At 43.9% G+C, this 22,911-nt stretch overlaps 1 protein-coding gene across 7 annotated transcripts in view; it reads left to right on the forward strand.

Moving 5' to 3' along the window:
* Window positions 1-4,057: 4,057 nt before the first annotated feature.
* Window positions 4,058-22,911, forward strand: part of PLEKHA1 (pleckstrin homology domain containing A1) — a 34,565-nt gene continuing 15,711 nt past the window's right edge. For 6 of the 7 annotated variants that reach the window (XR_004751814.1, XR_004751815.1, XR_004751816.1 and 3 more), the window contains exons 1-4: window positions 4,058-4,209; window positions 17,023-17,183; window positions 19,069-19,125; window positions 20,755-20,800. Coding sequence is in view for 4 of the 7 variants with exons in the window: in XM_035329485.1 (XP_035185376.1) it covers window positions 17,043-17,183; window positions 19,069-19,125; window positions 20,755-20,800 (244 nt within the window). In the remaining 3 variants the exon portion in view is untranslated. Of the gene's footprint in view, window positions 4,210-12,887; window positions 13,035-17,022; window positions 17,184-19,068; window positions 19,126-20,754; window positions 20,801-22,911 lie in introns of those variants that run through there. The other variant, XM_035329486.1, reaches the window with a different exon arrangement.

Raw genomic sequence — 22,911 nt, forward strand, 5'->3', positions numbered from 1 at the left:
GGGGTTTTAGGGCTGTGCCTGGAACCAGCAGGCTGGGCCACACGTGAGGGTTCCCTCATTCTCTCTGACTGATCTCACTCACGGTCAACCCGACTTGAACGAAATGGCACTAAAAGCCCTGCAGTACCAGAATGAGACGTTCTGGAAACTTTCACTGAAAGCTGTCATTCCTTTAGTCTTGTAAAAACTGTCCTAGGGTAAAAGTGGAAAGAAGTCTTTAGATGAGCCTTACTGTTCAGATGTCTACGAGTCTGGCTTGAGTGAAACTTTCCCCCAGTGTCATGTTTGAAGCTATTTGCAGGGCACTCAAGAATGGCTCTTGGTTTAAGGCTCTTCACCCTGCTTTGCCCATAGAGTAGAGAGGACAGAGATAATGCACCTTCTTTATCAAGAATAAATGCCTACAAATCAGGGGAAGTCACTGGTGGGCTGACTCAAGGAAATGTAATTTAAAAAACAAACAAACAAACAAACAAACAAACAAAAAAACAGAAGGAGCAGAAAGAGCAGCCCTTTACCTGGCAACTCTCCCTCCAAGACAAATGACGACGACTGGGGCTTAGGAACGTAATAATCCACCTTGAAAAATAGGAAAGGAGCATGGCAAAGCTACACTTCAAATAAGGGAACTGCAAACAAGTAAAAACTGTGAGGTTAGAAAACAAAATTACATGCAGTTCTTTTTCTATCACTCCTTGTGCTTATTCCTATAGGTGCATAATTCCGTAGGTCACCGAACAAACGTTACCTATTGCACACTATATTATGAGTAACTGGAATCCCAAAAGGAATTTATGTCTGAACTCTCTTACTCTCTGCATTTCAATGATGAGAATCGCAAGCAACTATTTTTCCTTTTTTATATATATATTTATTTTTTTATTTTTATTTTCACAGGCATGAAGATTGTTGTGAGGATACCTGGCAGCTTTTGAAAAGGATGAATAGAGACAACAGAGAGGAAATAAGTGCCTGACTTGTATTTCTGCTGGATATACTGGGCTCTTAGCCAACTTCTAAATTGAAGCCAATGGCATTGCATAGGGCACAAGCCAGTGCAGACTTTATTCTTGCAATTTTCTACAAATTGCAGGGTAGGTAAAAAATAGATTCTGTCCTTTGTAATCTTTGCACATGTACTTTGTATTTCAGAAGAATGGGAATAAATCTGAGTGATCTAATCACTTCATAGCTGAGGTTTACCTATTCGTCACTACAATTTCTTTCAGTTGTTACACTAAGACACTTAATAGAAAGGATTAAAAATATTGAATTACCTCTGAGTCAGTGAGCACAGCCGAGCTTTAAGTTGCTATGTACCAGCTGCATACAGTACAATGTCATGACATTGCAGCCATCACCAGCCTCCAAACGAAGGAGGATTTAAGTAGAGGAATTAGAGATGCCTACATTTAGGTTTCCATACACATAAGGTGTAGACATACTCGGGGTACAGAGGGAGGGGTGTAGGTGACAAATGACTTTTCCATCTCATGCTGATCAGTGGTTGAGCTCTTCATCTCTTGGTTCTCCACGCGCATATTCCAAAATGTCTGTGAACTGTGTCACTTAACAGAGGGCATTTGGCTATTTTTAACAGTTTGTATCTCTTCTTACGCAAAGATACTTCTTTATTTACATGATTTTCTCCTCACTAAATTGCAAATATCGGACAAATTAGACCTTCTCAAAAGTGAAGCTGCAGACATCTTCCATGATGGAAAATATGGTAATCTAAAATATGAGGTTTGCTACCAGACTCCAATACAATGTATCCCCCTTTTAAATGTAATCATCTTTTCTTTCCTAAGTCTTACTATCACAAGTGGTTATTCAAACCCTGTTGGGGAGGCTGTAGAGAGTACTTGAAAGTGAAGGTGCATCAGACTGTAGAATGCCAGGCGGTTTTCATTTGACCACCCTCTGCACGTGTTATGAAACAGCTTTTGATCACTTTGGCTTTTTGCTTGCAAAACCAGCACATCACTTTTGCAAACAGCTTTTCCATGCACAGTGCAAAGGCCGGCCACATCCTGGAGTCCTTTAGCGAGCTGCCACAATCCCGGTCATTTTGTCAGGAGCAGAAATGCCAAATCAGGACCGAAGCGGGAGAGGGACGGCATTGTGCTGGCTACTGTCAATTGTCTTGTATTAACTCCAGTAGAACACTGTTAAGTGAAAATCATCCAAAAAAATGTATGAATAATTGTGAATGGAGTACAGATTGAAAAGATTCTGGCTCGTGCAGCTGCAGAGTGTGTGACCTATCAAGGATTTGATAGGAAAAAGTTGCCAAGGGAATTGTAAAGCATTGTTTGTAGCTGACTTCAGCTTTTATTGTTGTACTCTGATTACAGCTTTTGTTTCACTGTAAAGTACAGTTTTTAAATGCCAGCTTGAAACAAAGATGTATTTACATGCAAGAACCGAGTTCAAATGAATTCTATTTTTAGAGATATCACTGCTTTGAGCTAGGAAAAAAATATTACTATTTTGGAAAGCACTAAAAATTTGAGTATAAATTTAGTATGTGCTTAAAACAGAAATAGATTCCCATTCAGATTGGTTAAGTATCATTACTGGAAATTGTAATGTGCCACTAGGAAAATAGTGGCTGATGGCTTCAAAAAGGCTTTGAGGTAGCATCTGAACTGACAGGCCTTCTGTAAGAGGAGAAATGGAGTGGAGGAATCTCCACACACCCAAACAATTAATTATTTTCTACTGGCCCCTCTCCATTAAAATTAATGTTAAAATCAGAGTAATTGCATGTGAAAAAAAGAAAAAGCAGGAAATTGCTATAAGCAGTAAAACATGTATTTGTGTAATGGCTGATAGCTCATGCTTTCCCCTGTGTATGTCTGCTACATAGACCTGAAATTGGCATGAATTTTGGAGCCATAACTCCTGGACTCCCACAGAACCTGGTCCAAAGCAGGCTGCAGTCCACAGTGCAGCTCTCCAGGTCACACCACCGCTGTGTTCAACACCGATGACTTGCATATTCCCTGTCTCAATTCCCCGCGGACAAAATGGCCGCGGCATCGTTTATAGCGTTGTAACCACCGCTGCTCTGCCTCACGTGGCGGCGATGTACCCGTGGGGTTCAGATCAAGGCGTGCTGCCGGCCACAAGGCTGGACAAAGGCACTGCGTCACCCTGCTGCCTTGCTGTAATTATTGTACATGGTTATTGTACAAATCCTTCCCCTTTTAATGGGACAGAGGATTGTATTCACTGCCCCTTGAAAGACTTTACAAGAAGCATTTACAGTACTAAACAGTGACAGTACTCTTTCTTGCCAACTATATTTGAAAAGAGCATGTAGCTGCTGTATGAACTAAACTGAAGATGGTAGAGAAAATAATGAAGAAACCCAATTCTCTTGCTGTTAGCTACACTGCCAAATCCATTTCTTAAACTGAACTCAGCTGCTCTTTATCAACAGTTTGGGCACCTCTTTGTGGCTGGCTTTGAGGATCTGGCCCTCAGGTGTGGGCGCCATGAAATGCTGGTAATGTCACAGGGAAATGTCAGTAATGTCATGGGGAGACGTCGGTAAAGCCAGATGGAAATTTTGGTAAAATCACGTAAAACTTTTGGTAAAGTCACATGGGAATGTTGGTAGTGTCACAGGAAGAAGCCACTTCCCTGTCAGTGCTGCACACCGAGTGGCTTTGTAGCAAGCACGACACCACTTTGCCAAGTGCCCTGGATCAGCGTGTGGGCCTCATGGTGACAGGGAATTTGGTGCTCACACCCTCGCCGTGGGCACGGCAGCCCTGTCGGTGCCAGCACCACAACGCTGTGGTCGCTCGAGTCCGGTGCCCACGGTACTGCCCTTTGTGAGGAGGATGCCCCTGTATTTATTAATTACCACCCCCACAGCCACAGCACACCGTAACCATTCCGCCCCCTCCCCAAGCCAGCACACGGCGTGGGACTACACCTCCCGTGAGGCCCTGCCGACAGGAGCGGCCCCTCCCCGCCCGCCCCCCTCACTACAACCCCCAGCAGCGCCCCGCGCCGGGGCCGCGGCGCTTGCGCACGGCGGGGCGGGGCCGGGCGGGGCCGCGCAGCGCCGCCAGGGGCCGGGAGCGCGGCGGGACCCGGAGCGGTGCCGGGAGGGGACCGGGACCGGGAGCGGAGCGGGACCCGCAGCCGGACCCCCATCCCCGCGGCCCCTCCTCGGCTCCTCGCGGGGCTCCTCTGAGTGCCGGCAGCGGGGCCGGGCCCCGTGGGAGGCGCGTCCTTGGGCTTCCTCCTTCCCCCGGCCTTTGTGCGGGGCCGCGCCGGGCCCGGGCTCGCCGTGCTCCCGGTACGATTTTAATTACTTTTTAATTAGGGCCTGGAGGGCACCGCCTCGGGGGGGGGCGCGGCGGCGGGGGGGGGGGCTTGCCGCCTGCTGGCACGGCCCGGAGGTGAGCGGGCCGGCCTCGTGGCCATTAGGGAGCGTGTCCCTAAAGGGGTGAGGGGCTGCAAGCGGCCCTCGAGCTGTGATTTTTCTTGTGTCCGCAGCCAGGTGCGTGGCTGACCCCCCTGGCTTCGTCCCGCGGCCCCCCGAGGTGCCCCTGGTGCGCAGCCCTGGCCGGAGGCGGCAGGTTGTGGGGTGAAGCTGTTCGCCTGGGAAGCTCTTCGGGGTGCGCGCTTCGGTTTCGAGCCTGCTTTTGAAAGCAGCTATTATGTTTTAACTTTCATCGGTTGGCTGATAGCGATAGCTTAACTGATCGAACATCGAGCGGTTTATCTCCGAGTGGGGAAAAGATGAGTTATATCGCTAATAGTTACGTAGAAAATGCTGTTACTTGTTGAGAGGGAGGATAACCTACATTTTTAGGTTGATTTAGGTTTCTCCACCTCACCTTATGAACGCACGGTGCTTTTGAAGAGGTCCCTAGCCACCTGCACATACAGGAATCCGAACGGTGTAAGGTTTTTTTGTCGCTTTCTGACAAACTGCTTGCTGTGCTGACGGAAGGGCATCGCGCCTGTGAAGATGCAGTTTCTGTTCCCTTCCTGTTACCCAACCCCATAGGTGGAGGGAGAGCCGTGTTTGATTGTACAGCGTGGTCTATGAAGTGTCAGAATAGCTTTGTGCTGTGGAATCCAGCAGGGTTTTTCTTTTTTTCATCCACTTCCTTTTTACATAGTTAGGCTGCATTCGTTATGAAGCAGCACAAACAAAACCTTCACTGAGATGGAGCCGCATGTGGCATCTCCGGCTGGCTGGTGTACGATGAGTTCCTCTTTCTGTCTGTCTTTACTGTGCTGTATTTCTTTCTACTTCTGATTGAAAAGTTATTATGAAGTTTGAAGACTTGCATTGGTTATTTCACAAGTGAGCTACAGGTGCAACTTCCAAGCAAACTGAGCAGTCCAGTTGTCCGTGGAAGAGCTCTTTCTCAGAGTTTAATCCTTTCTTCTTGTGATGCACCGTGTTGGATAAATTCACAGGAATTCACTGCGTTCTAGTAAGTCTTAACAGTGGGTTTGCAACTTGCCTCAGCCTTGCCTTTTAGGCCCCTGCAGTTTTGTGTCCTGTTCCTGGTTACTCCTTGCTGCTAGATTCACGTAAGTAGCAACACCGAAGTCTCCATCAGGTTTCTAAAGCAGAGAGGTGTGACAGTCCTGCTTTCCTGTTTGTCACATCAGTAAGCGTTAGCAAGTGGCCTGAAGCCTGTCTTAGCAGGGAGAGGTTCTTAGCCTTGATGATGTTTGGAGGAGAGCCTTGTAATTCGGGGATAAGGAGCACTGATACTGCAGAGAGTGATAACTCGAGGGAGGGCACTGTGTTTGTGTGCTCTAATAGAGCTGGCACTTGGCTTGGGAGCAGCGAATGCTGGGCCGCTGGCGATAGCTTTGTGTAAAGAGAGATTTTTGTGCATCTCTTTGTTTGCAGCTACTCAGTGTTGCTATTTTGGTTCGTTACTGTAGGAAAACTTGATTTTGAGTTGGTAAGTTGTGGAGTTGGAGTCTGTTTTCTGAAGCTATTTCTGAGTTACATAACTAGAGTTGGGCAATCTTCTGTTTTATATCTGTGTGTTTGTGCATTTCAGAGGTGGAAATAAAAAGATGTGCAGTTGGTGACCAACAGGTAGATCGCAGTGTTTAAGGGTTTTGGAAGAACAGATGCTTTCATCTAAATCGGAGAACCTACAAAAGAAGAAGTAGTGTATAAAGAAAATAGGAAACATCTTAATGCTTTCTTCTTCCTCCTCTCCCCCTGTATTTGTTCTTCCTCAGGAGCAGTAACCAAGTGATAGAAGACGGGCATATGTGTGGGGTATGAAGGTGTGTATATGAAGGGGGGAAAACCCAAATGCAGGAGATGGCCTTGGTTTTTCCAAGCAGCCGTGCTTCAGAAGACAAGGAAGTCATACCCCAGGACTAATAAAGTCTGTATGTCAGAATCTTAATGTAGAAGAGGGGAAGTGCACAAGTTGGGCTTTATTGACTGTAGCAGATTTTAGTCATGCCCTGAAGTTTTTTCTACAGTGCTTATCACTTCTCTAAAGGGATCTCTGCTTGCAATACAGTCTCCAATGCAGTATTGGACAAGGCCCAGGATGCCAGGCCTGCAAAATTCTTAATCTATTTTAGTAGGTTCAGAATTCCGTCCATGTCGTTATTGCTAAATGGTTCTGGTTACTCGAGCTGACACCTATCATACCGCATGTCGTCGCTTCAAAATGCAGCAAACCAGAAGCATGGGAAAGTGAGAATGTGCTAAAAGTGTGAAGTTCCCTTGCGTGCGTGTGGTGCTGTGCACTTTGTGACCAGCTGTTTGCCTGAACAGCAGCTTGTCTGAACAACTTTGCCTGAACAGCAGGGGAACGCATCTTTCTTTCTTCCAATTCATTTCATTCCCTGATAATTAGGAGCAACAGAAAACGCCCTCAGCAAGTGCTCGCTGGGATTTTGAGGCAAGTAAACCTGCAGTTGTACAGTTGCATGGAAATAGAGGGCAGTAACTTGCTTCAGTGCCAACATGTGAATTGAGGTAACTGCATCTGGCATACAACGTTTTACAAAATGGAGTAAGTAATCCAGATGTCACTAGGAAGCAAGAAGCACGTGTGTGGTTTTCTCATTTTGAATCAAAATGCAGCAAGACGTGGCCATAAATGCTGCTCTCGATGCTTTAGAAAATAGCATGAGGAACTTAAGTATCAAGATTCCAGTGAGCTTCCCTTACAGAAAGGTAATGTGGCTTCTTTAAAAAGTGATGATAAAGAAACGTGTGCTGAAGAGGTTGGTAAAAGAAGCTCAAGTTCAGGTTTTGAAGTTCTATGTTAATGCATAAAATGACTGAAATGAGTTGGGTGGAAAGAGATGGCAGGGCTATTAAAAAAAAAGTGTTCTGCTCTTACTCTGCTCTCTGAAATGAGGTCTTTGTAAATCTGTAGGTCAGAGGTCGGCTTGTTCCATGCGGTGGCCTAACTCTGAAACACTCCGATACTCGCGTCTGGCTCTATTTTATAAATAACACCTTCCTGTTGGTGCTAGGTACAGCAGCAGGGTTTTGTTACTGGTAAGGAAGGAAGCTTGGTTCATTGTCTCAGCACTAAGCAGCGTTTTCTCCCTCCAGGGACTCAGCGAAGCATCTAGAATGTGTAGGTGTTTCTTTAATCTTGGAGAAGGAACTTATTAAGCTTTCTGGTGCAGAACTGTGTGAGCCACTTACTCTGAGAGATGTTATCTGCACAGGCAGGGAGTTGCAGGTCTGGTAGACATTTGTGGCATTCACCAGTTGAAACAGCTTTCAGGTTTGAACATATGCCTTCGCCTCGAAAAATCTGAATAGTTTCAGGTGTTTTATGTAGAAGAAAGGTGGTTCGGTGGTGAGGCTGCTGCTCCGGGACTTGGGGAACAGGTTCAGCTCAGCGCCTTGCCAGAAGCTGCCTGTGTGGCCTGGGCCAGGCTGCTCCTCTGCCCCCTGCTCTCACTGACACTGTGGGGACACGTCGGGCACCTTGGGACCTGTGGGGCTCCTGGCTCTTCTGCTGCAGGGGTAGAGTCAGGGGGAAAACGATTTTCAACTGGAAACCTTTCAGTTCAGTGTAAAAGACAGAAAGCAGGTTGTGAAGGCTTTGAGGAGAACTGCATCGTTCTGTTTATAATAAAATATAAAAGCAATGCTTAAAAACCTGAATGAGCCAGGCAAAGTTTTTCTAGTGTGATCCTGCTGCTCAAGGAGCACTGGCAAAGCTTCCCTGCTCCTCTCTCAGCTGGTCTCTTTGGGAAACGGTTTTTGTTCTAGGCAGGCATTACCTCTGAACCTTTCAGCTATTGGTGTGGCTTATTAGTTCCTGCTGGCATGGTGGGCAGAGTGCCTGAAGTTGTGTTTGATTTATCGACTTTCATGTGAAGGAGAATGAGAGAGGATCGGCGGCTGTACCCCACCCCGCCCGGGCTGGGGGATAATTAGCAATTCCTATGCAGCGCTGTCTTTGACTTTATGGAGCTAAAAGCGTTTTGGATTTACAATTCTGCAGGTGGAAATATTAAATGGTCTCGTCGCTGTTGTAAACTGAAAGTAGAGGGGAGACCTCACCAAGCTTTGCAAACGTGAGTTCTCCTTGCTGAGAGCCTACGCCCCCAGGAACGGCCCCTATACCGACAGAGCTGTGATAAATTCATTACCTTAATATGTAATTATCTTGCGTATGCTCGCTGGGGGTGCTTTGGTCCCCATCGCATTTACATGCCATGTCCAAGGAGATGTTTGAACGTGTTCAGACAAGTGCCTTCATTAAGCGCTCCTCTGTTAAGTGCTAGAACAGTTACATGTCAGGCTTGTTACTGCAGTGAGCCGTCCTCAACGCTGCGCTTCAAAGGAAGTTGGTAATGTATCGGTTAACTCTTTCGGGAGGCTTAAGATAACAGATGAGAACTTAGGCTGCACTCATAATTCATCTGGCAAATTTGTTTCTTTATTTATACGGTCTTCCCAGCTTGTGTTGGTGCGCTGTTTTTATTTTTGGGGGGTTAAAAGAGCAGGATTTCTTTCTGAAATCCATGTGTTCCCTTCCTGGGGGAAGCTGAAAAGCAGTGCTGCCTGCTCACGGTGAGTGTGGGATTTCCAGGCATGTCGTTGCACATACACGGGATTTGTGCTGCTTTGGAGTATTTCCGTCTTGCCGTGCGCAGGTCACGGGGCAATCCTGCCAGGTGCCAGGAGCCCGGTGGCTTCCTGCTGGTGTTGGGATCGCTCTGGGGGTGGAGCGTTGTCGTCCTCCATAGGCTTTGTACTTCACGCTTTGAGACACACCGGTGTCAGTGCAGGACAAGCGTGCAGCAAGCCAGCATTTGCCTCTTTTTGCAGATGCAGAAGGTGAGGAGGGAATTCAACAAGCAGGCATGGGCTGTGCCTGACGTGAGGGCAGCTCTGTAGGCTCACGGCTGGCTTCCAAGGAGGAAGGATGCTCGAAAAGAATCGTGTGGGATAAGTTACAGCAAAGTTTGTGCTTCACGTGAAGTGTTTTGCAGCACAGCGGCTGCACGGTCATAGAGAAGCTTTTATTTTATGGGGCTTCTGTTTATGACAGAGGAGACTCTTACTGAGAGTGGGGTTTTCCTTTCTTTAATTTAAGAAGTATTCAAAAAAAAAAAGAAAAGGAAGGCAGTGACCTGAAAACTTTGCCATTTGATGGTCAGAAGAGAAAATTAAGCTTCCATGGTAAACAGGATCTGGCATGTCTCCTGTAAGTGAGCATTGGCTCGCTTGCAGGAGGCAGACAAAGCCTTCTTCTAACTACAGAGCTCTCGCTGAACTTGCTCTTGCTGAAGATGCCGGAGATTAGTCCCAACTGCTGCAGCACTGGTGTGATTTGGTAAGTCAGCGAGGTACTGGGGGAGTCCCCCAGCCTTTGGAGGGCAAGGTGCTGCCCCTACAGTGCCTTACACCACAAGCTGAGCGTGGTGGAGCCCTATAACATGAAAATAAGCCGGGTGAAATCTGAATGGCAACAGTTTTTCATCACAGAAGTTTTAATGTGGATGAAGTGTTGCATTTTTGATTCTGCATTGAAGTTATCTATAAAACCAAGTTTGATTTGATCATTAGCTACTTGCTTAGAGTGTTTTGGTTTCATTAAATCCTTTTGCCATTTCAAAAAATCAACCCAAATATTCCTTGGTGGTGTTCATTTGACGCTTGAACTGAACCACAGCATCAGGTGTTTACACAGTTCTTGTTAGACTTTGCAGTTGGCTGCAAGTGTTAAAAATAGGCTGACATGCCTTGTTCTGATCTTTTTGTGGACAAAAATTGCAAATGTCGCTTTAATCTTGTGCTCGTGTAGTAGTAGCACAGCATGTGACAGGCTGGTAGATGGGTGTGATGTGAAATCCCAGGCTGCAGACACCCGGCTCTCAGGAGCTGGCTGTGGTGCCTTACACGTGGAGTTGCATGGCGCTAGGCTGAGTGTGATATGCTTGCATTTCAATCTGAAACCTGCCTCTGGATCTGTATGTAAGAGGTGGTCTATCAATATTACAATACTCCTCAGTTTCCCTCCGGCTTGTACTCCTCAGTGCTTTCAGCACACCACATTGAAGCTAGCACAGCTATATTTTCTTTTCCTGTTCTACTTCTCTCTATGGTTACATCTCGCTTTGAGTAACTCTGTATTACCCGGTGTCAATATGGAGTGGTAAGAACTCCGCTCCTGGCTCTCTGAAAACCTTGCACTTGTGATTGTATTCTTTTGACTGATTTTGTTTGATTGCTTTCTAGATTAGTCCTCACCCCTGAAGTATTTCAAGGGTGCATCTCGTGGCCTCGTGTCATGGGGTGCTTCCTCTTAAAACGCTCGTTGTAGAGAGGCAAGGGCTGTTAGGTGAGCCGCTGGGGTTTTGTTCTGGCTCTCGAGAGGTCGGTGGTGGGCTGGAGTTCTGCATCTTCTCCTGCGCCTTCCCTTTTTTCTCTGCAACACCAGGCCCAGGGCTTTGGGATACAAATACCTCAAAATGGAGGCAAGGGGTAATATTAAGAGAGTGAAACCTCACTTGTAGAAACTCCTGCAGGAACTTTGCAGGCAGCATCGGCCTGGTCCACCGTGGATCTTGTACATCACCCTTTGGAATCGTGTTGAGGAACATCAGGACATTTTCCTGAGAACACACTGAAGGCTTTACCGAGGCAGAGGTGATGCTGCTGCCGTGTAACCTGCAGGTGAAGAGCCGGCTGCGTGGCCCCATCCCTGTCTGGGAGCCAAGAGGCCGGCGGGGCTGGCTGCCAGCAGGCCCAGCCACGAGAGCATGGGGAGGTGGCGTGGCCACCACGTTCACCGCGTGTCCCTTCAGCTGTTACTGCCGCTGCAGCGCTTCTTCCCACGCGCTGTTCTGGGTCGTGTGGGTGTTCAGGTGTAGGCAGTACGGAACACAACTACAGCCGTTTGACTTGAGGCCTACTGGAAGAGGAGGGAATAGCTGATTTAATCCCAATCTAACAAGTCTTCCTGTTAGACAGCGGATCAGACGTTCTGAAGCCAGCGATGGCTGAATAAGGCCCAAGTGCGAGATAAGGCGGCTGTGCTCCGGGCGTGAGTCACCAGCGCGAATGGTGACACTTCTGTACTGCGGCTTGGCTGGGAGCTGGAGAGGTGCTGGGGGAGGGCTGTGTTTTTGGCGTGCCTCCTAGTGTGGTTGGGGATAACAGAGCCTGCTGGTACTTTTTTTTAATTTTTAGATTTTGAAGACTAGCCTCATATGTTTAAGAACTTCCTTGCAAGTAAACACTGCCCTTTGCAGCTGCTTTTTTCTTTTTCTTTTTCAAACCACATTAGAGAAGAAATCTAAACTTAGGGGTCAGCATATCCTGGTGGCTTCCAGTTCTCATCTGCAGCATGCTGCTGATGGCTTGGTGTCGGTCGTGTCATCTGCTGACCCAAAGCAATCCATGGCTGCCATGCCCTCTGGGAGAGAAATGGGACAGTGAAGCATCTTGGGGAAACAGCCAGTCCTAAATTATCACTGGAGTAGTGCCCAAGTCATCTCTGCAGCTCCTGGGTTAGCTTTTTTCCCTGTCATGTTTTGGTTGCTTAAGAAAAGGGGGACTTTACGGGGTCTGGGAAAGATGAGTGGGAAGTTATTTCTGGACTTGAATTGTCTATACAGCTTTCCCTGCTGGAAAGCTTTTCAGGGGGGTGAAAATAAAGAAGTGTGAACAACTGTACTGAAGATTAACATGACTTGTTTTCAGCTCAGAAGAGCCTCTGGTTGTCTCAGGGTTTCCCCATTTACTTCCCTGTGCATATGCAAGGAGAGCTTTTGTTGCTGTGTCTTTCAAGGTGTAAGCAGGACAGTCTGAACTCATCCTTTTCCCTTGGGAAGCCAGTGAATGGTCAGTGACAAATAAAACCAGCCAGAGAACTGCTGTATTACTGCAGGAGGCTCTCGGTAACTGCTGAGGGCACCCAGTGGTCGAGCAGCCCCTCAAAGGGCTGGGGGTGCTGCTGCCAGTCGGAGCCGTGAGCGTGACTCAGGGCACCGTGTTGTGTTTATCAACCTGTATTTATGGATGTTGTTCACCATGTCATAGAGGTGAATAAGTAGTCGTGTATTTTTCTCAGTTGTCTTAACTCCGTCCCGGCCCGGCCTGGTACAACGATCTAAAAATCTTCTGTGGAGTTTTGAACTTTGGATCGAATTTCCAAATGCTAGCAGGAAGTTTAAGTGTCAGTCTAAGTTAAATAATAAAAATTATATATATATACACACACAAAGTTCAGGGAAAATACACGTAGAATAAACCTAAAAGGCGTTAAGGACCAGTGCCTGTCTTGCTTTATTTTTCAGTCTAACTTTCATACGGATAGTACAAAGTCTGTTGCGTGTTCCCTTCATTCATACCGAGTTTCCCTGCCTACAGTGAGCCAGCAGATCTGTTTTTATGCCTGTGTTGTGTAAATGAAGCACTAGCTCTCAAAGGAGAGATGGAGCTATTGAGATGCTACCTTGCATGCTGCTGTCATAGTCTCGTATAGACTTTGTACTTGAAGTATGGAGGAAGCCACCGATCTGTAACGGAGGTAAACTCCAGAGCAGGTGTTGGCATGACACTAAAAATAGAAATTAGCGTAGGAGAGCTTAAACAGTCGGTTATAAATGGAGAAACAAGATGCCTCATGCCCCTGCAGGTTCTAGTCGTGTCATTGTGCCTTTACAGCTGCAGGCTGCGAGAAGGTGATCGGTGACTTGTTTTGTGGTGCCCAGGAGGCCAGGCAGCCTTCAGCTGTGATATAAATATTGAGGAATGTTGGTATACGGAGGAAAAGAGTGGTGAGAGGGGAAATCCGACAGGAGTTGGGCCGAGGCATGTACCTCCTTAAATTAGTACTCTGCTGCTGGAAAAAGGGATGTAAGGCTACAAAAATAAGTGAGACGTCCTGTTTGGATTGTAACGCAGCCCTCAGTGAGGAGTTTAGAGGTGAGGGTTTTTTTCGAATTCCTATATATGAGAGAATCAGAAAATGAATTCAGAAATATTTTGAAAAATATTTCAGCTTCTGGTGGGTTATGGCAACAACCGAGGGCCACAGGGATTTTTTCTGAAGCAGCAGTGTCATTGCCCCACGTTGCCTCCCACTCCAGGGAGGGAAGGCAAAATAAAATGAGGTTGTATGCAATCTGTTACAGGGCTGATACCTTCCGCTTTTTTTCTATGAGAGCTCAGTCTTTTTATAGGATTAGTTTGTAAGAGTTGGCAAGGAGAATTCTTACACTGCTCTATGCTGCAGAAAATAACTGTGTGCATGTAACCAAGAGCTGTAAAACGTACAAAGACTTGGAAACTTTTGTTTTATAGCTCCCTGAAATAAAAACTTCACAAACAGTAAATGATAATCTGTTACATTGCATTCATATTGTGAGGATCAGCTTTAATTTCAAGTTCCAGGGAGCTGTCAGCTTGGTGGCCTTCCTGTGCAGGCCACCTGGCTGGGTGTCACATCAGTATTAGTCATGGGGTAGTTCTGCCTTCATTGTCAGGCGTGTTCAGATGCTTTAGTACCTGGGAGAAGGGCATAAATCGATTTTTACATGCACTAGCAGATTACGATTCGTTAAGCCGAATAGAATTGGTATTAATTTGCAGTGGATTCCTGCCAAGGTGTGGTGTGATGGAAGCAGTGTTTTAAAACTGGAGAGCAGTTGTGTGACTTTACGTTTCATTACAAGTTTGTAACAAAGCTTGAGGTTTCTTAGTGTCAGTCTGGCAGGCTTCAGTAATCCTATGAAGAATTTCAAACTAATCTGAAGAAAACATCCATTATACAACCAGTTTTTAAAATTAACTGGTCATTTATCCCGTATTTCTATCAGAGGATAAAGGAATAGAAATAATATTTTGTAGACAAGAAATTAGATGTTAGCACTTTGAGACGGAAGATCTGTATGGATTTCCCCCCCCCCCCCGTGGAAATTGATTTATTGAGGGATAAGGGAGCTGCTGATCTTTGTACTTCGCACTGGAACAAGCCAAGTATTGCAGTTCAGCTGCCCCTAACCCTGTGCTCACAGAGGAGCGTTTCGAACGCTGCGCTCGCTTTTCCTTAATGCTTTTCTCAAACGCAGGTCCTCCCCTAGGGGAGAGGGGCTTTGAAAACTCCGGTTGGTTTTATTCGGCGGTTTTTAATCAATTTGTGTCTCGTCTCAGAAACAAGTTTTCCTTGTTTCATTTTCTTCACATCTGCGGAGGAGGCAGCATCAGCCTGCTCAAACAGGAAACCCGCCACCAGTAGCTGCTTTTTATAGGCACAGGGCTTTTCTGGGCTTCAGAAATGCTCTAGAGCAAGCTGAAATTGAGTCCCAGAAGTGCTCCATGTTGCGGACAATTTAGGCCAACGCTGGTAAATGACAATTTTAAGATTGACTGAAATTCAAACGGTGTGGTGCCAGGTTCTGCCAGCGTGGAGGTGGAGAACAGAGAACAGCCACCCTTCGGCCTGCCCCAGCTACAGGCGTGTGGGGGGTGTTTATGGGAAGATGATGTTACTCCAGTGTGAAGTGATCCCAAGAGCTAGTGGGGGAATTACGAATGAGCGCTAGTTACTGTTATGACATTGTCTTGAGAGTGCTCAAGTGTTTGGGTTTGTTAGTTACGAGCAGCACTCACTAACAGAGCTTGTCTTAGGTCTGTGATATTGAAATGGTGAGCGCACACTAAGAAGACTTAATCACCTCAGAAAATCTTTTTACTTTCTTAAAGATCAAACCCGTGCCTTTGAAGTTTTGTACCATCATCGTATACCTTATATGTGGAGACTCCTTTACCTTTTGAAGGTGGAAAGAACAAATCAGTCAGGGCTCAGTGGAAGGCTTATGCCCATTTCGTGTCCCTGCAGCCACGTAGGAAATGTCTCCAACAAGTGTGCCGACTTGGTTTTACACAAAAATGTGTGAGACAGTAGTTTTAAACTGCATTCTAATACACACAATTTTTAGTAGCCCGTCATCACTCTGATGCTGTGGTCTCCAAAGGTTTTTGCCAGTGCTCCTGAATGGGGTTTGTTAGGCCGGGTCCCGGGTGGCTGCATTTCGGACTTGAGCTGGCACCAGGAGATTTGTGTGGTGTTTGGGTACAAAAAAGGCTGATTACCTCGAGGTTGAGTTAATGGACTTAGAAGTGGTTAATAGAAATTCTTCTTGTCTTGTGTTGGAATTGTGACAACACAAAATGATTTCTCAAATTCTTGAAGCAAAATTTGAATCGTAGTCAAATTCTCGCTGGTGATACAAAGCACAGGCAAGTAAGTGCAGGCAGATATCTACATACTTGTGTATCTGATGCCCAGAAAGAAGTACGTGCTGAAGTGTGTATCTGCCAAAAAGGAATGCTTCAAAATGTATTTAATAGTGTGTCGTGTTGTACTGTGGTATCTCAATAGCTACGTACAGATAGTTATCGAGTGTCTGCCTCGGTGTGAGTGCATGTAACTATTTAAATAGAATTAAGGAAATAATAAAAGTAAATTTCAATAAATATTAAACTTTCATATTACACCGAGGAAGCTGAAAGATTTTATGAAAAGGGTCTGAAGTGCTTAAACCTTTTATGTCTTGAGTTAATATTTTTGGGTGTGTGGCATTTGATTTATTTATCTTTAGCAAAAAGTAAAGACGGATGAATTGTTACAGTCCTGCTCTAGTAAAGATTGGCATCAGCCTGATTTTTATTATTTAAATGTTGGCTTATTGGCTTTTCTGCATTAGTATGGGAATTTACTTCTGGTTTTAGAGCTGGCTCTTAAGGTAAATGACTGTCCCTTAAGATAAAAAAGCAAAGGGGGAATTAAAAATGGAGCCATAAAAGGCGAAGCAGGCAAAATGGGAATAAGTGGTCAGCGGTACAGATTCTTTAAAAACAAACAAAAAACCCCAACCCGTGACCCTCAAACTTAGCCCCACCTGGATATTGAGAATTCTACTTTTGGACTAGCAAGTGTGTTCATGTCTCTGCTGCACACAGAGGGTAATTTTTACTGCATAATGTATAAGGGTGAAAAGTTGTCTGTTTATACCGTTGCTAGCCATGAAGTCGTGTTTTTTTTGTAGGAGAAAAGAGAAATGTGAATAGTGTTTTTAAAAAGCCTTTTTCTTGAACTTATTTGAGCAAACGTGAAAAACCATTTTGGACAGTAGAGCTGCTGACAAAGATCCTTTCTTGACCATGAAAGGCAATGTCAAAGGAGGAAGTGTAAACCTAACGTTATCTCAGCTTTGTGCAAATTGCAAAGGAGAATCTGTGATTATTCTTTAGTGATTTTTGTAAAAACAAAACTAGCCTTAGTGCTCTTCTATTTACCGCTTAGATAGCCTTGGTGCATGTTTCAAGGAAGTGAGAATGACCAGTCTAAAAATCCAGTTTTGGGAGGAAACAACCATACTTCACCTAGTCTTCTGTAGAAACTTCTTTAAGCTGCTAGTAGAAACTGCTCAAAAAATAGTGGGTGGGCACAGAGCAGTTGGAAGATCTGTAATGAGGAACCTTGTGTAACATGTATGCTTTTTGTCTTGCAGTGTGATGTTCAGGGTCAGAAATGCCTTATGTGGATCGTCAGAATCGCATCTGTGGTTTCCTAGATATTGAAGAAAATGAGAATAGCGGGAAATTTCTGCGGCGGTACTTCATCCTGGACACAAGAGAAGATAGTCTGGTGTGGTACATGGATAACCCACAGGTGAGATGTTCTTGGCAACAGTTTTGGCCTCTATCAATTTCAACTTTTTTTCTTCAGTAAATTTTTTAAAAATCTGAAGAGGGGGCTTAGTATTAGTTTTATGGACCTGGAAACTTAAAAATAAAATAAAAAGGTGAAATGTAAATCAGTATTCTTAGATATGTGCAGCCTTTTAAAGAAAAACATGATTTATATTCCGCTTAAAGCACTGCCAATTGCAGTTTACAGTAAAACATAAAAACCAACTTGAATATCAGTGAGTTGCCAGTGTATGGGAATCTAAGTATTGACAGGAGAATTGGGGATCAGATGGGAACTGGAATTTGATACCACACTTGAATCAGTTACTAGTTTTCTAGCATGATATACTACACTTTTTCTCTCAAGTGTCTTAACGTGCATTGCAGGTTCTTGCAGGCACTAGGCAGTACTGTACTATATAACCAGGTGAGCCAAATCACATACTAGCTTCACTACACAGGTCTTTTATTTCACCCTTAAGCCCATGTGGAAGTTATGTAGCTTTCTTTGCGCTGCTTGGGTCAGTTAGCTCTTGGTTACCTTATCTCAACAGAATCAGTACCTAAAAAAGAAATTCTAATGATGCTTGCAATTGTGTTGCAATGTGAATGCTATGTGAAGGAGGAAAGCTTTTATCCATCATGACTGAGGGCATCCTTCATCCAGAAGTTACTTTCGCAATGTATGCGTGTTGGTGTTTTGTAGTGTAGGGGAGAGCAGATAATTGCTTAGGGTTTGGGTACTGAAGCAGTGACAGCACAGGATCTAGGTCAGCTGACGGCAGTCAGAGTATTTGGATACCATTCTGTCAGAAAGAACAAGTTAAAATGCAATAGAAGCTCAGTGTTCAGAGAAACAAGTGGGGGAAAAAAATAAGACTGTGGCTTAATGAATGTGACATGTGACCAAATCATTCAGAAGTTCTTACCAAGGAGAAAAAAAAATCTGGAAATAAGGAGATATTTCAAATGTTTTATCGCAATGAGTGAAAAGAAGCACTTCCTTTTTTTTCGGTTTCTTCTGTGATATATCTAGGATGTGGGTAAAAATTTGAGGTGCTGTAGAAATTGCAGTCAGAGCCACTTTGTGGAGACCTTTATTAATCCTTAGTGATGCAGCTCTTGATATAGGATGAGCCTATAGTGTGTGCAGAAATTCATTGGGCTTTTTGTTCCTGATAGAGCTGCTCTATTTGTATCTGTGAAAATCACTTCAGCTGCTCAAAGAATCGATGCTTTTAAGTCAGCATTGTGATGTAAAAACAACAGAGGGATCCTATCTGGATTTTAAATATACATAGGCTTACCTGCAGCTTTAGGAAGTATCGTGGTTTTTCCCTTTTACCTTATTTAACTTTGCAAGTTCTTCTAGTTATATAGAATGTGTCCTTGCTTTCTGGCCAGTAGCTTTAATATTAAAAAATCAGAGTCTGTTTTTAATGTTTTAGAAAATATGTGAGGCGGTCTTTGAAGTATGTGACATAGATGAGTGTCACTTCGTGTCCCTTCCGCCTGCCCAGGTCAAAATACATAAGGCGCCAACATCTGTTGAGGAAAAAGTGTTCTTTCCGGATTTCCTGGATGCAGACCTGCAAGAATCCTTTTTCCTCTAGTAAAATACATAAACTTCTGAAACAATTACTACTTGTATTGTTTCTAGCAGTCTTTCTGTTTTTAGTTGATTAACAGATGTGTGTATAATAAACAAGGAGTTTAGATCCTGTTGCGAGCATACATTGTGTATTGTCTATAAAAACTCGCAGGGCTTTGTTTTTGTTTGTCAAATTGAATTTGGTTTTTGTGCATAAACACTGAATGTGAATGAGAATAACTCAGTTTCACCTTGTAATATTGATCTGTTTCAGAATCTTCCCTCTGGGTCTCCACCTGTTGGAGTCATCAAACTTACCTATATTTCAAAGGTAAGATACGTGAGACACTGATTGCTAACTATTGGTGGTAACCAGCAAGTGATGCTTATACATGCTTCAGCTTTGGACAATTGTAAATTCCTCTCATGTAGGGCATGGGAAGCTTTCTGCTTGTGTGCTCTTCCTGGATTTTAGTGAAGTGTTACAAGTGCTTGAGTAGTACCAGATTAAAGTCAAAGCAGACAACTTTGCTGTGTTGTATAGGTTTGTTTTCTGAGTTGAAAGGGCAGCTGTTTACTGCATAGAATTAATATTTCTGAACTGTATGTTTCAGTTCTTTATGAGCGTTTGACTTCCAATTGGAGAAAAGACAGGGCATTTATGGAGTGAAATGTAAGTCATTGGAAGTGATAGTTTGCAAATAAAAATTTATAATAGTGCAGAGAAATTTATAGAAAATACTTAGTTCTGTATACTTTCTGTACATCAGTTCCAAATACATCTAAAGGACAATGGAGAACTAAGTCTCTGTGGTTAAACTTGCAGCAGATACTGCATTAACAAATAAGTAGAGAAAAACAATTGACTTTCTCTTGCCTTTCTGCTTTTATCACCTTTTATTTTTATCAGCTCTTTTGTTCTCATGCTTCATCTCCCATCTTCTATTCTGTATTTTTTTTATTCCTCTAAAGGTATCAGCGATGCTAATTGTATCCCAAGTACAGAAATGCCTGATGTGTTCATGTCCTTCCTCATTTCTTTCTCACAGTACTTACTTTGACCAAAACCTCATATTTGTCATCTTAAGAAATCTGAAATCTTGTATCTCACTTCTAATGGACACAAGGGTCACACAAAGGCTCCTGTGTGCCTTTGTGCACCTCGGCAGGCAGCTCAGTGTGCCTTCTGTGCTGAGACTCCACCAGACTGTGGCAGTGTGGTTGTGCTGGCATTTGGGCCATTGAAAAAGCATATTGAGCCGTGGGATGAGGCAGGACTGTCTCGTTTCTGTCTGGTTTCAGCAGTATCTTCATGCCCATCCCTGTGCCACATTGAATAGTAGGATTCATGAGTAGCCTTTGTCATCTCCCACGTCTAACGTTGTGTAGTTCTTCTAGTTATGTGTCCTTGGTTTCTGGCCAAGGAAAGGTTTTGAAGTGAGAGACTGAGCCTTCTCTTCCCCCCTCAGCAGAGGTGCTCCGCAATGTAAAAATAGCGGTGCCTCTCTCCTTGCCCCTCTTCCCCAGCATCCCAGGGGTTTAGAGAATCTCTGAAGAAAAGTAGCTATGATTATGGCAATGAGGCAAAAAATATCTGATGCCTGTGACAGTACTAAAATGTCCTTGAATTTTTAGTTTGGTTGAGTGGTAGAAGTTCAAAATGAAAGCAGAAGTGTTATGCTTACAGATATCAAAGCTTTGTTTGAGATTTTTCCCTTAATTAGGAAGGTAATGAATCCTTAAACTTCAGGAGCGTATGGCCTAAGCTGCCTTCTTAACATAGGATGTGCATCTTGAACTGAATTTTATAGTGTTTTTCTTTATATCTGTATATCATTGTAACTAATGAGCTACCTGATGCTGCTCATCCTCAAACTCAGCCACTTAAAGGAGAAAATTGTGATGTTTGATGTGTATTTTGTGTACACAGTAATATTTATGATGTTAATTTTCCTCCTAGGTTAGCGATGCAACTAAGCTGAGGCCAAAGGCAGAGTTCTGTTTTGGTAAGTTCTCGTGTGCAGCGTGCATGCCAACTCTGTTCTTCAGAAACCTGAAACAGAAATATGTTCTGCAATTCTAGTACGAGATGCAGCTGGTAGTGTTTTTCAGAAATAACTTGTGTTCACTGTTTCCTCTTTAATAAGGGAGTAATGTTGGCTTCTTCATGAGGTGTTTTTGTTTTTTTCATGCTACAGCTTAATGAGGAGTAGGTGAGAGGTTTTTTCTTTCAGATGTTTGAAGTTTGAGGCAATAATAAGCTAATTAAAAACGACGGGTGTTTTCAGAGATGTGGCATGCCTGTCAGCTATGGAGTTAAGTAATTTAACTATTTTAATCTGTATTGCTCATAAAACAGTTTCATTGATCTAAAACTACTGTCGTGCCTGCCAATGCTTTTACATCAAGTCTCAGCCTATAGTGCTGCACTGAAGAAATAATTTGCTCGGGTTACGTTCTAGGTTTATTGACGTTCAAGCTTGTTTCAACTTGGGTAAAGCTCTGTTTGCTCATAAGTCCCTTTTTATTAGATTTTTTTCATATTTATAAGTCACTTGCCTAGAACTTAGCATAATTCCAGAATTTCATGACAGGCAACTTGCACTCACAAAGTAGACGTAAGGACTGGAATCAGCCGCTGCTCTGTTCCTGAATAACTGTTCTTTATGGCTGCCTTCACGTCAGCATTATCTCAGCTGAAGGTGCTGGGAACGCCTGCGGGGTTTGAGGCAGTTGGCTGAGGTGCACCTCGCCGTGGGCAGCGTTACGCAGGCCGAGAGAAGGCAGCTCTGCTCGGCTAGTGCAGATCCACAGCAGGCCGACTTGTGCTGTGAACCATGTCGTGTGTGGTTTTGGCCCTGGAGAGGATTGTCTGCTCTGCACTGGATTTCTCTGAAGCCTGTGCTGGAGCTAGCAAAACACTTGGTAATCACCCTGGATGTAAGGCTTTGGAGGTTCTAGAACAGAACCTCGTGTGTCAAGGCAGCTGGTGATTCCTCTGCATATGGACACATGTTTATCCTCATCATCTGAAGGCCAGCTCTCTAAGGAGCTGTAATTGTCCAAGATGCTGGCTTACAGCTTGTGATTTTCTTGATCTATTAAATTATCTTTGATACTTAGAACAGAAAAAAAAAAAATCACGTGTATTCTTTTCATTTAAATATTGGGAGTTGTTATACCTACCTGCCAACTCATTATGCAGTTTTGTACTGGGATTAATATTTGCATCTAATAAAATCTGTTTTATATATACATCCATTTTAATATGCATCCACTTTGTGGAGAGAGGGGGCTGAGGGAGACTGAAGGAATGGAAGAATAAAAGTGTTTGTTCCTAGCGTGCATTTGCTTTTAGCAATGACTTGAGCTGTTCTATGTAGGGCAGCAGATGCTTCAAAGTTCTGGGAGGGTTTCGTTAAAATTCACCTTGAAGCTAATTTCATTATAGGTTTGTGAGATATCTAGCCATGATTATTCTGACTGTTGCACAAAGGAAATATGTTCTTTTTGGATAAAGGACTGCTAGGTGTTGCTAGGTAGAAATACAAACTTAGTAAAATGTGCTTTCACTGCTAACTCACTAAACTAAAATTTATTTTGTTGTGGCAATCTTAAAAATGCTTGGTCCAGGGCATCATGTATTTAGTAATCAGTACTGATTTTCCAGAAGTTAAAAATAAGTCTGTCATTATCATCACATTAATGTGTTTCCTGCCAAGGATAACGCGTACTGGTCAGAGGACTAGAGGGAGAAACTGCAGAAATCCCGGAATATAAACCAGTATTAGGAAAGTTGAAACTGAGAAAAAGAAATGTGAGAAAATCCCGATTAAAACTCAAGGGTTTGTTTCTATGTAATAAAAATATCTTAAACTCTGTATGCTGCAGATTAGGTGGAGAGCTTAAAATAAAAAGGGAGAGGGATTAAGGTGGTGTTGTTTTGGCTTTTTTGAATGAAGGTAGCTGGTCAAGTGTGTGTGCATCTTTAGATGACTTTCTAAAAATAAATGAAGCACAGAGCTTAAATATTCAGTGGATTTTCTATCTGAAATTGTTCTTATGGTGTAAAGTTTAATCTTAAATTTCAATGTTCTTAGTTTTTCATATTTTTTTA

This window comes from Oxyura jamaicensis, chromosome 6 (genome assembly GCF_011077185.1).
Source record: "Oxyura jamaicensis isolate SHBP4307 breed ruddy duck chromosome 6, BPBGC_Ojam_1.0, whole genome shotgun sequence".
NCBI classification, from domain to species: Eukaryota; Metazoa; Chordata; class Aves; order Anseriformes; family Anatidae; genus Oxyura; species Oxyura jamaicensis.